This window comes from Phaenicophaeus curvirostris, chromosome 27 (genome assembly GCF_032191515.1).
Source record: "Phaenicophaeus curvirostris isolate KB17595 chromosome 27, BPBGC_Pcur_1.0, whole genome shotgun sequence".
NCBI classification, from domain to species: domain Eukaryota; kingdom Metazoa; phylum Chordata; class Aves; order Cuculiformes; family Cuculidae; genus Phaenicophaeus; species Phaenicophaeus curvirostris.
In genome coordinates, this window is record NC_091418.1 from 34,823 (window position 1) to 46,249 (window position 11,427).

At 44.9% G+C, this 11,427-nt stretch overlaps 1 protein-coding gene across 2 annotated transcripts; it reads left to right on the forward strand.

Moving 5' to 3' along the window:
* The first annotated feature begins 1,525 nt into the window (after positions 1-1,525).
* On the forward strand, positions 1,526-11,055 carry POLB (DNA polymerase beta). Of its 2 annotated transcripts, none has more exons than XM_069877383.1 (15): positions 1,526-1,649; positions 1,915-1,972; positions 2,051-2,117; positions 2,355-2,429; positions 2,649-2,707; positions 4,146-4,195; positions 4,631-4,682; positions 5,951-6,005; positions 6,094-6,166; positions 6,497-6,567; positions 6,847-6,933; positions 7,722-7,786; positions 8,330-8,469; positions 8,775-8,881; positions 10,053-11,055. In XM_069877383.1, the coding sequence occupies exons 1-14, from the start codon at positions 1,589-1,591 to the stop codon at positions 8,867-8,869; spliced, it is 1,008 nt and encodes a 335-aa protein (XP_069733484.1). In that variant the 5' UTR covers positions 1,526-1,588; the 3' UTR covers positions 8,870-8,881; positions 10,053-11,055. The 2 variants fall into 2 exon arrangements, with proteins under 2 accessions (XP_069733484.1, XP_069733485.1); XM_069877384.1 differs by lacking the exon at positions 10,053-11,055 and adding an exon at positions 9,280-9,606.
* The last annotated feature ends 372 nt before the right edge of the window (positions 11,056-11,427 follow it).

Below are 11,427 nucleotides of genomic sequence, written 5' to 3' on the forward strand. Positions count from 1 at the left end.
CTGGGTCGATAAAGCACACCCCATCGACGTGTGTCCAGGGGGGAACACTTGGCTGATCCATCATCTACTGGCTGGGGCAATTAGGCACACAGCTTGAAAAGGAGAAGAAATAGAAGAAGTTCCAGAACTGCCTGTTCTCTTCAGGATCAGGTGAGCAGCTGAGATGGTAATGGGGATGAATATGTGAGCAGAAGAAAAGTCTGTGTTGAAGATGTTTAAGCAGGTTTTAAAGAAACAGGGGGTGAGTATAGAAGGAAAAACCTTTGAACTTTTATTGACCTGGTTAAAGAGTAAATGAATGCCCCCAGAGGGCTCTCGAGTGTTTAATTTGAAAAAACATGGAAGGACGCAGGAGGACAGTTATATTCCATATTCGGAGTCAAGTGCCGGAGCATCAGCACCTGCTGATAATCCCTTGGATCTGTGGCCAGCAGCCCTGGAGAGAACTTTGATTTATTTTCGTCCGTGGAGGTGTGGTGACCTTAAACAGCTACGAAGTTTTCCTGGGATTTGTTTGTGGGAGGCCGGAGACTCAAAATCATAGAATCATAGAATAACCAGGTTGGAAGAGACCCACTGGATCAATGAGTCCAACCATTCCTATCAAACACTAAACCATGCCCCTCAGCACCTCGTCCACCCGTGCCTTAAACACCTCCAGGGAAGGGGACTCAACCCCCTCCCTGGGCAGCCTCTGCCAGGGACCAATGACCCTTTCTGTGAAGAATTTTTTCCTAATGTCCTGCCTAAATCTCCCCTGGTGGAGCTTGAGGCCATTCCCTCTCATCCTGTCCCCAGTCACGTGGGAGAAGAGCCCAGCTCCCTCCTCTCCACAACCTCCCTTCAGGTAGTTATAGAGAGCAATGAGGTCTCCCCTCAGCCTCCTCCAGGCTAAACAACCAGGCTAACAACAGGGGACAGGACAAGAGGGAATGGCCTGAAGCTCCGCCAGGGGAGGTTTAGGCTGAAAATTTTTCACAGAAAGGGTTATAGGGCACTGGCAGAGGCTGCCCAGGGAGGGGGTTGAGTCACCTTCCCTGGAGGGGTTTAAGGGACGGGTGGACGAGGTGCTGAGGGACGTGGGTTAGTGTTTGATAGGAATGACTGGACTCGATATTCCGGGACTGGGGGGGAAGTTCCTCTTCCAACCTCGTGATTCTATGATTCTATACTTCCCCTCCCGGAAGAGATACGGAGCGACAATGGCACTGTACAAAACGCATGCGCAGCGGCGCCACCGGGCGCGGCCGTTCGGGATGTTGGGCCCTTTCCGTCCCCCCGAACCGGGCCCGGGCGCGCGCGGAGCCCGCGGTTCCATCACCGCCGACCGCGTAGCCTCCCCGATCTCCCGAGCGCAAGAGGGCGGCCGCGCAGCCGCGGGTTGAAGGCAAAAAGCCGCCGTTCTTCGGTTACCGCACGTAACTGCCGGGGCCGCTCCTGGCCCGGAATCCCGCCCGCGTCGCGAGGGGAGAACCCCGCGGAGGCGGCGCAGCTTGGCACTCGCTCCGCCTGGCGCGCGCGCAGTGACTTCACTCCCGGAACGCCCCCTCCCTCCCCTGCTCCGCGGGGCCCGGTGCCGGTGGCGGCCATGAGCAAGCGCAAGGCCCCGCAGGAGAGCCCCAACCAGGGCATCACCGACTTCCTGACTGGTACGGGCGGGACCCAGATGTACCGGCGCTCCCCCCCTTCCCCTCTTTCTTCTCCCCGTCTCTCCAAACCCCCACCCCGCCTCTCCTCGTCTCTTCCCCCCCAACACCGTCTCTCCTCCCCTTTTCCTCCCCTCCCCCTCCTCTCCCCGTCTCTCCCCCCACCGACCCCCGTCTCTCCTCCCCTCCCTCCTGCACCCGCCCCGTCTCTCCTTCCCCCCGCTCGCCGCCCCCGCTCATCGCTCCCCCCCTCTGCTTCTGCCTGCAGAGTTGGCGAACTACGAGCGCAACGTCAACCGGGCTGTGCACAAGTACAACGCCTACAGGTACTGCTCCCCTGCCTCGGGGCCCCGGGGGCCGGCTGCGCCCTAGCCCTCCGGGCGCTGACCGGCACTGTTTCACAGGAAGGCAGCTTCTGTTATCTCCCGGTATCCCAGCAAGATCCAGAGCGGGGCCGAAGCGAAGAAACTGGTAGGTGTCTGTGCCCCAGGGCTTGGGGCGGCAGGTACAGCGTGGTGGTAGGGGGGTCTAGGTGGTGCTGCTGGTGGGGTACCTGCCAGCTGCTGCACTCCCTTATAGTCCAATATATTGTTGTGGTTTTGATGACCTTGTAGTTCTTTCTGGACTCTGAATTCTGGGGAGCTTTCTAGATCTAGTGGCTTTAAGTGATCTTGAAGTTAACTTCTCTTGACCTTCTCCTTGATTTAGGATGGAGTCGGTGCTAAAATAGCTGAGAAGATAGATGAGTTCTTATCTACTGGAAAACTACGCAAATTGGAAAAGGTGTGTTTCTTTTCTTTCCTCTCTGTTTTGCAATATTTGCTTTTCTTTGTAACTCACAAAGCTGTCTGCTTGTGCTGTGAATGTCTACTATCCTTGGTACCGGTTTGCATGTATAGTGAGCCTCCAGAGCAGAGACTAAGTTGTTTTATCTTCTCAAGATTTCTTTGTTTATTGCAAATGGAGTAAAGAAGGGTTTGGTTTGTGTTATTGTTTTTGCAGATTCGACAAGATGATACGAGTGCATCTATCAGTCTCCTGACACGAGTTACTGGCATCGGGTAAAGGTTTTGGTTGGTTTGTGGTTTGGTGTTTTGTTTTTCTTTCTCCTGCTTATTTTGTGGAGTTATGAGTGACTGCAAATAATGAAGAAAATGAGTTTGAGCTGATGCTGTAGCGCTCACACAGAGACACTATAGTTGTGATGGCACGATTGTCTGAGAAGAAAGGGTATGGAATTGTCAATTCCAGACTTTACAGCAGAGCAGTGCAAGTGGGAAATTCCTGTGTGCAAACTGAGAGGGGAAGCGAGAGAAGAGCTGGTCTAGAATGGAACCACAGAAGTCTGAGAAGAGTGGAGGGAAGTTGGGCCCAGGGAGAATGGTGCTCCATCATGTGTTTTTAAAAGAAGTAGAGCCCTGGAACGGGCAGCAAAACAAAACCAACACCAACCAAAACAAACAAACAAACAAAATACATCAGGACTCTTGTGCAACATTTGAGACCCTTGATGGTGAGGGTAGGAAGTGTGATCATCCTCAGATAATTCTGAAGGAGAACGTGCTCAGAGTTAGATATATAGGGACTTGAGAATGCCTTTGAGAAGCTGGGGTGGGATGCAGAAGGAGAAGCCTGGGCGCTGTCCTGACTCAGGACAGTGGAAGTTGCCTCTTTCCATCTGGAATCCAGCAAGAGAGGCAGGGAAGGGTAAGAAAGGAAGTACATGGCAGGCCAAGATCCTGTAATTCTATTGTAGTGTAAGTTTTACTGAGGAAGTGGATTTAAAGTCTTTAAGAGTAGTGGAGCTTTAACCAGGGATTCTAGAGTAGCTGGAGTTCCTCAGGAAGACTACACTTCCAGACTGGTGGTTCTCAGCGTTTTGGAATATCGGATAGGTATCTGGCTATAACATTTCTTGAGTGCCTGTGTCATAGTTGAAGTGTTGTTCTTTCACAGCAGAGGCGCGCAGATTGATCTGGTGACAAACCCTTAAAGGGGAAAAAGTTTCAACCATTCCCTTGAGTGTTGGCAAGTTCTTCAGCCAAACTGGAGCTGCTAGTTCTGCAGCTTGCAAATGGGAGTCTCGCTGGGGTTTGTGAAGTGTTATTCTAAAGACGCTTTTGTGTTGCTGTCACCTTAAGCTGGTTCAGAGACTGATTATGGCTAAGGTAGTTCTTACTGTGCATTCAGTGTCATTGTCTAAAGCAATATTGCCTGTTTGGTGAGTTTAGAGTTGGTTTTTTGCTCATTTTTTAAAACTTTACAGCACTGTTTAGTTATATCCGTGGTGAATAATATGCAGGCCAAGACTCAGAGAGCCGTCTCGGCTGACTGAAAGCACAAACTGAAAATGCATGTGCTGAAAAGAGGGTAAGCATCAGAAGCTATTTCAGTCTTGGCCTTGAAGAACCTAGGCAGTTGTAGTGAATTCTAATGTCCTTTTCAGTGTTTTAAACATTCCTGCCGTTCCTGATGGCAGATTGCTTTGTCTCTTTGCAGTCCTGCTGCTGCTAGGAAGTTTGTTGAGGAAGGAATTAAGACTTTAGAAGGTAAGTGTAACTTTTGGTTTTTGGTTTATGCTCCAGTAATGTTTTTTTCCTGTCAAGCTGCCAGTTCCGCTGTGGTGCTGTGATTGCAGGTTGGCCCTGGGCTTTGAGCACAGTGTGTAAGATTCAAAAGTTAGTGCACAGGCCAAAGGCATTACATACGTATCGAAAGTAAAGTACTTACAGATTACATGGGAAATAATGATTTTTGGCTTTGAAGTGAATGGTCTGTTAAATTCTTTTGCAGTAAGTGTTCTGTGCATTTGTACTCATCCTGTCAGCTGTTGAGTTGTCAGTTTAAAATCTCTGTGTTTGAGGTTGCGGTTTTCTCGTTACGCATTCTTTCCATGCATTGTCTTTGCATTGGTGGAAACTTACTGGAAGATTTTTAGTCCTCAAGTAACTTTTTTGTTTGTTTGTTTTTCCTAATTGTTCTAGATCTAAGAAAAATGGAGCACAAGCTGACCCACCACCAGCGAATTGGGTTGAAGTAAGCATTCTTGGGTTTTCTAATGGCTCCTTGGCACCAGGACATAATGTAAGGTTGCACAGGCCAAGTAGAGTTCTGTTCTCTCTGTGCTCTACATGCCTTTCAGCAGTTATTCAGGACTTTTCTTTCATTTGGGTTGAAATTCAGTAGACTTAATCTCCATCCAGAAGGAAATTAATTTCAAATTACTTTTTCAATTAGCTCATGGAGAATCACTTCAGCCAGGTTGCAATGATGTTTCTCGGGAACCAGGGATGAAAGTGGTTCAGGCTATTTATTTTTATGTTCTGGGAGAACAATAGCTGTGTTTGCAGGAAGCTGAGAGTGAACCAAATGAAGCTCCGTATCTGAATTGGTTCTGCGTGGGGCCAGCTCTAGCATTTCCACATCAGTGTCAGAGATGTGGAGGAACATGTGATGTGGACAAACTGTTTGCCAGTGAGTGAAAAGGATTACACGGTGATTGTTGCCTTCTCACTGCTCATCTGAGCCCCATACCCAGGATGCATCCCTGCCTTTATATGTGTGAGCATTCAAAGGAAAACTTTTCACCATTTAGAGAGTATGAGAAAACTCGTCTGACCTACCCGTGTTGCTAGCGCACGCGTTTCGCTTGAGTCTGCTTCTAGCGTTGTGCTCAGATGTTATTTCGGAACCTCTGAGTGCTGAGCTAAAAGGATGCTTCTATGGTGGTGGCCTTGTCCCTAGTTCCACTGCCAACTCTCGAAGTGGGATGAAGGTGAGATCTCTCATATCCAGAAACCCTGTCTGCAGACTTGGGATTGGGGTGGTTGGGTAATGTATACTGGAACGTGTGGCTCCGAGGGTGCAGTGTGGCTGCTAGTGCTTGATGTCGATGGGTTTTGTGTTGGAGGGGTGTGGAATGTTCCCACTGGTCAGATGCATCATTGTTTCACTTGGCATCTTTGTCTTCACGGTCAAGCAGCGTGCTGCCAGTCCTCGAACCACGGGTGAGGGACCTGTTCCTCCTGCTTGCTGGTGAACTGAGTTTTTTCCAGAGCTACATAAATACAAACTAATTGATTGTACGGTAGTATTACTTGCAATTCATAGTAGCTCTTCATATACAATGAAAATTAAATGCAATGAAACCATCTTCTAAGCATTGTTGAACTTGCAGTTATGAGTTTTAGTGAGCTTTTTGTCATGTAACAGTAAAGTAAGTTGTGTTCTTTCTTCTGGTACACATTTAATTGGCTAAAAGTCAATTAAGTGTCTTTCAGGCACTTTTAATTTTATATATGCAGATATTTTGAAGATTTTGAGAAAAGAATCCCAAGGGAAGAAATGCTGCAAATGCAGGTAAGAACGTCTTTATTGAGGATGTGAGGCACTGATGGCCAATGAATGACTGACACCTCTAAACATACCTTTTTCCTGTTTTACGTAGGATATTGTGCTGAGAGAGGTAGAGAAGCTGGACCCGGACTATATTGCTACAGTCTGTGGCAGTTTTAGACGAGGTTGGTACCCAGTGACGTATAAAAGAGGAGTATATCGTAACATGTGAATTGTTTGCATTGGTTTTGCCTTAATGATACTTATGCTTCCTTGCTATAGAGTACAGCAAGAAATTTCAGGGTATTTTCTGAGATATGCGGGAGTATAAACTTTTTGATGGAAGAACAAGGTTCTCTTACTTTAAAATTGGGGTTTTTGCAGGTATCTTTAATACCAACAGACTATTTTCTACTGGAAAAACATATTTGTAGGAGGAGGTTAATGGGTGTTCACCAATGTTAGTGTATTTTATCATACGCAAAGATATTTTTCTTTTCTTCTTACTTGCCTAGGTGCAGAGTCAAGCGGTGACATGGATGTTCTCCTAACTCACCCGAGTTTCACTTCTGAATCATCCAAACAGGTGTGTTTCTTTGCTACTGTGGATCAGTACTGTGCGTTGCTCCCTCAAGAGTCTGTTTAAATTCAGAAGATGTGTAGTCTCACATTTGTATTCCAGCTGCTTGCATAATTTTGTTAGTTTCATTGCTATCCTCTTTCCCCTCTGGGTCACTTTTCAGGTATAGTTACAGATATAATTATAGAGATGTCCTGTACTTACGTGGGCCATGTCTGGAAAATAGATAAGGCGTTCTTGCTATTTGTGAAATAATTTCTTTTTCTGTGTTGTCACTGTTCCTAGCCAAAACTTCTGCGTCAAGTTGTAGAACAACTGGAGAAAGTCCACTTTGTTACAGACGTGCTCTCTAAAGGTGACACCAAATTCATGGTAAGGCTTTTCTGGTGGTGAGGGGTGTTGGGGGAGATGACATTTCCTGCCTTTTCCTCAAAGTGGAAGCTGAGAGAGGAATGTTGTAGAAGGGAAAATATGACTGCAGCTGAGAATCTGAGAAAAGCAAGTCTAGGTAAGGAGACAGACAGTGTAACTTTAAAAGCATAAGCAATGTAAACCTTTCAAAACAAAGCTAGAATAGGAGGAGTCTCGATATGAAGCTGCAGTTGGTGAAACAGTTTAGTATGTAGACATTTCTCATCGCTCCTTAAGGTTCATGTTCCTGCCGGCTGCTGCATTGTCGTTTAAGGTGATCAAAGTCTAGGGGAAAAAAGAAAAGGCTGACGTGAACTGCATGAAAATTACAAAGTATTTGCAATTAAAAATGGCAGAAGATTTCGCAAGGAAAAACTTTCTTTTTTTAATTTCTGTTAGCTTGGGCTTCATCTCTGCATTTTCCTTAACCTGATGGTGTTTGTGCATACTGAAGAGCCTGATAATAATTAGAGCAGAGGAATGGAAAATGAGAAGTCCTGTGATTCTTCCTGTGGTAATAGCTTAGGAGGTTGTTATACGGTACATTGAGCTACGGTCCTATTAGTGGTGTAAAATAGTGATTTATGGTACTATGACATCCAGCCATTTAAATCAGTTTAGAGGGAATTTGACTTGGCTCTCCAGGATGACTGGAGTTCAGGGGGTTGTTTAGCAGTAGGGAGGTGAAGGTTGATCTCAAATCTGTTTAATTTCATTTTGAATTTCTTGCTTTCCTTACATCCTTACAGGGTGTCTGTCAGCTGCCAAATAAAGAAGATGGAACAGCCTATCCACATAGGAGAATTGATATCCGGTACACAAACCAAAAACAAGTGCCCCTGAAAGCCCCCAGAACCACTGCTTTAGCTTTCTGCTACATAGTAGGCATTTGCAGAAGTTCTGCATTCAAATCTCTTATTTCCATGTTTAGAACATGGCATTTACTAGGTTTCTAATTCCTTTGCACTATGGACTGCCAGTATCTACAACAGGTTATTAGCAAGAATGCTCTATTTTAAATTATGAATTTGTATCCAGCTCCAGAATTGTGACCTACTTTATCATACTGCTTTGACAGTAATTCTTGGCTGAAGTGTGAGCGCGATAACTGTGCAGTGGCTGAACACTGGTAACTTCTGGGTCAGGGTAGGTGTGCTGAACTGTTCTTTGATATGCGATTCATTTCATTCTTGCGTCTGGCTTGTAGGAAAACCAAAGATACAGAGTTGCAGAATGTGTGCATCTAATTAGGGAGTAAACCTAGAACAGTGGCTGAGTGGATGAATTCCGAATGGCTTGTAACTATTTTGTTATGCATTTGTTCCAAATATGTACTTTGCTTTCACTTTTATTCTAGGCTCATCCCCAAAGATCAGTATTACTGTGGTGTACTGTACTTCACAGGAAGCGATATATTCAATAAGAACATGAGAGCTCATGCTCTGGAAATGGGCTTCACGATCAATGAGTATACAATCCGTCCCTTGGGCGTCACTGGTCAGTCTGGGCCTTTGCCAGTGTTCTTTCTAGTTACGTGCTTTCTGTGATCTCCTTAAATTGGTTTCTCAATGTAATGGTAAATCCTGTGGTTTGTGCAATTAATTCATCACCTTATTTCCTTTGACCCCAGTAAGAATCAGTACCTAAACACTGTATGAAAAGTTCTGTGGAGCATGTTGTGTTTTGATTTTTTTAAGTCTGTTTTACTTATAGCAGTTTTGTCTTAATCCTGCAGTGCATTTGGTGTTTCAGGATTGTACAGACCTTTCACCTTTCAAATCACATCTGTAATTTGCTTGCAGGAGTTGCTGGAGAAGCCCTACCGGTAGAATGTGAAAAAGACATCTTTGACTATATCCAGTGGAAATATCGAGAGCCGAAGGATCGAAGTGAATAGCCGCTCATCTAGGTTTGTAACCTAGAGAGATGTTTTCATAGCTTCCCATAAATACGCCACATGCATATTCTTTCTTTGGATGTTACTGCATCCAAAGATTGTACGTGACTGATGTTTAAAGCAAGCTCATGGCACTAACACAGAATGTGTAGTGAAGATTAAATCCTACAAGTTCTCATTTTGATCTCTCTGTCTTTCACTCTTCCTTCTGCTTAAGGATGATTAAAACACTTGCTATGTTTAACTGCGTGGGCTGCAATACTAGAAAAACCTGTGGGGAAGGTGATGTGGCTTCAGACTTATGTGTTGCAGGTTGATGTTTCCTTAGTTGCTGCTGTTAGCTTGTGGAGAAGGAGACCTCAATTTGTGGCACAGTGCAGAAATAACGATACTAAACTGTCTTTTGGCAGGTGGTCAGGTGCAATCATTGTGCTGCTCTGACTAGCGTTTGACAAGACAAACTGAAGCCATGGTCACGGTGCTGAAGAATTCTGGATGTTAAGCAATAAGTCTCACTGAGAACTAACTGGCTTGGTCTGGGAATGATGTGCAAAGGCAGCTTTCTCCCTCTTGATCTGTGATAAGCAACATATCACCTGCCATTCTGTCCTTTCAGCCGCTCTGTCTTGTCCACTGATTCCCTTTAGCTGCTCTCCTTGTGGCAAATCAACGTTCAGCATACCCTGGTTGTGGGTTAGTGACCTTATTCCCCAGCCTTTTCTCTTTTTTTTTTTTTTTTTTTTTTGACATCAAGCCTTGATCCAAAACTTGGAGTGATGAAGAATAAGCAAAAGTCTCTGGGTTTTAGCAGGTGTTGTGTTTGGTTGTTTTTTTTGTTTTCTGGTTGTTTTTGGTTTTTTTTCAAGAAAAACCTCAACCACCCAATTTAAATTATATGCAACATTGTCTAATATAGCCTTTTAACAGACAATCTAAGAGCAACAGTCCCGCTTCTGAAGATAGGCCGCATCGTTTCTCTTGCGTAACTCGCCTTCGCCTGAGTAGGAGAGGAATGTCTGCTCAGAATTGTGTACTGATCTGCTTGATCTTTCTTCTGACCTGTTTCTAGTTCTTTGTGTCTTATGTTTGTGTAGATATTGGAATGAGAAATCTGGCTGTGTCCTAAAGTCCTACTAAAGAATATAATTTTCAATTGCCGTCTCTATCTCCTTATCTCTGTTAGGTGTCTTGGTGCACTGCTGAAGCTTGAGCTAAGCTCTTTCTGCATCTGTCCTTCCAAAACCTTTCAGTATGGCTACATCCTAATGTGACTCTTCTCCTGTTGTGTGTGACCCATGTTCTTTGTTCCTAGATACGTTGTGCTACTACCAGATAGAGCCTTCTGTATTTTTTTCAACCTGCCATTACCTAGAAGACTGGCCGGGTTAATTGATGCATTTGTACTGCTCATAGAGAGACAGTCTACCCTTTTTCGTATGCAAACCCCTCACCTCTAGTTTTATCACTCCTTTTAAATCATTATGAAAGCTAATGACTTGTTCGGACTTGGGAGGAGATCCCGTCAAGGTTCATTACTAGTTGTATTTGGGACAGGGATTCTGTTGGTTAACTTAAAGCCTAACTAGCTTTAATTGTTAATTAGTAACCTTAACATATTATAGAGCATCAGCATGGAATGTATTGCTACTGCTGTATTGGAATACCTTGCAGGAGTATAAGGCAAATGTATTAGAGGTTTGCAAGCTTTAAATGGCAAGGCTATTTTATACATGGTCGGATTGACTATTGCTAATTATGTAACGCATTTCTGGATTTGTTAATGACTAGGTCCTCTGTCTGCCTTTATAGGGACAGAGAGGAGTTTGCATCTATACAGATAACCTGAATCGTAAAACAAAGATGAATGTAATACTGTTTCTTATTTTTTATCTGACGTAAATCTACATTTTTACTTGTTCTTACATAATTGGCGGTGATCAGTCTGAGTAATGAAGATTACAGACTGATACTCTTTTATCCTTTTATTTTCTTCTGATTTTGCTGTGGGAGTTTATTTTCTGGGACTGTTCCCAGCCCTAATCCATGCAGTGGTATGTAAGGTGACTAGAAGTTCACTTGGTGCTATGTGAAGTTTTACGATGCCTCATAGAAAATGTATATATAGCTGATGTATTTGGTGTTTTCTTCAATACCCAGTAGGAATAAATGAAATGAGAATTCCATCATGGATGTGTAATCCTGTCTCTTCTTTTTAGCTGTAATTTTTGAAGCATCAGAAAGCAGTAACACAAGCTGATTCTGTTTACTAGCAGTCTGGGTCGGGGATATCTGTGGTATCAATCCAGGCTGGGGGATGATGTTACAGGAGCTTCCCTACAGAGAAATACTTGGGGTGCTGGTCGATGAAAAGCTTGACATGAGCTGGCAGTGTGCGCCGGCAGCCCAGAAACCAACCATGTCCTGGGCTGCATCCGAAGAAGTGTGGCCAGCAGGGCGCGGGAGGGGATTCTGCCCCTCTGCTCCTCTCTGGTGAGACCTCAGCTGGAGTGCTGTGTCTAGTTCTGGAATCCTCAACGGAAGGAGGAGATGGAGCTCTC

Coding starts and splice junctions, on each gene's coding strand:
- POLB (XM_069877383.1), top strand. CDS start 1,589: ATGAGCAAGCGCAAGGCCCCGCAGGAGAGCCCCAACCAGGGCATCACC. Junction 2,708..4,145: donor ACACGAGTTACTGGCATCGG/GTAAAGGTTTTG, acceptor GTCTCTTTGCAG/TCCTGCTGCTGCTAGGAAGT. Junction 6,568..6,846: donor CTTCTGAATCATCCAAACAG/GTGTGTTTCTTT, acceptor CACTGTTCCTAG/CCAAAACTTCTGCGTCAAGT.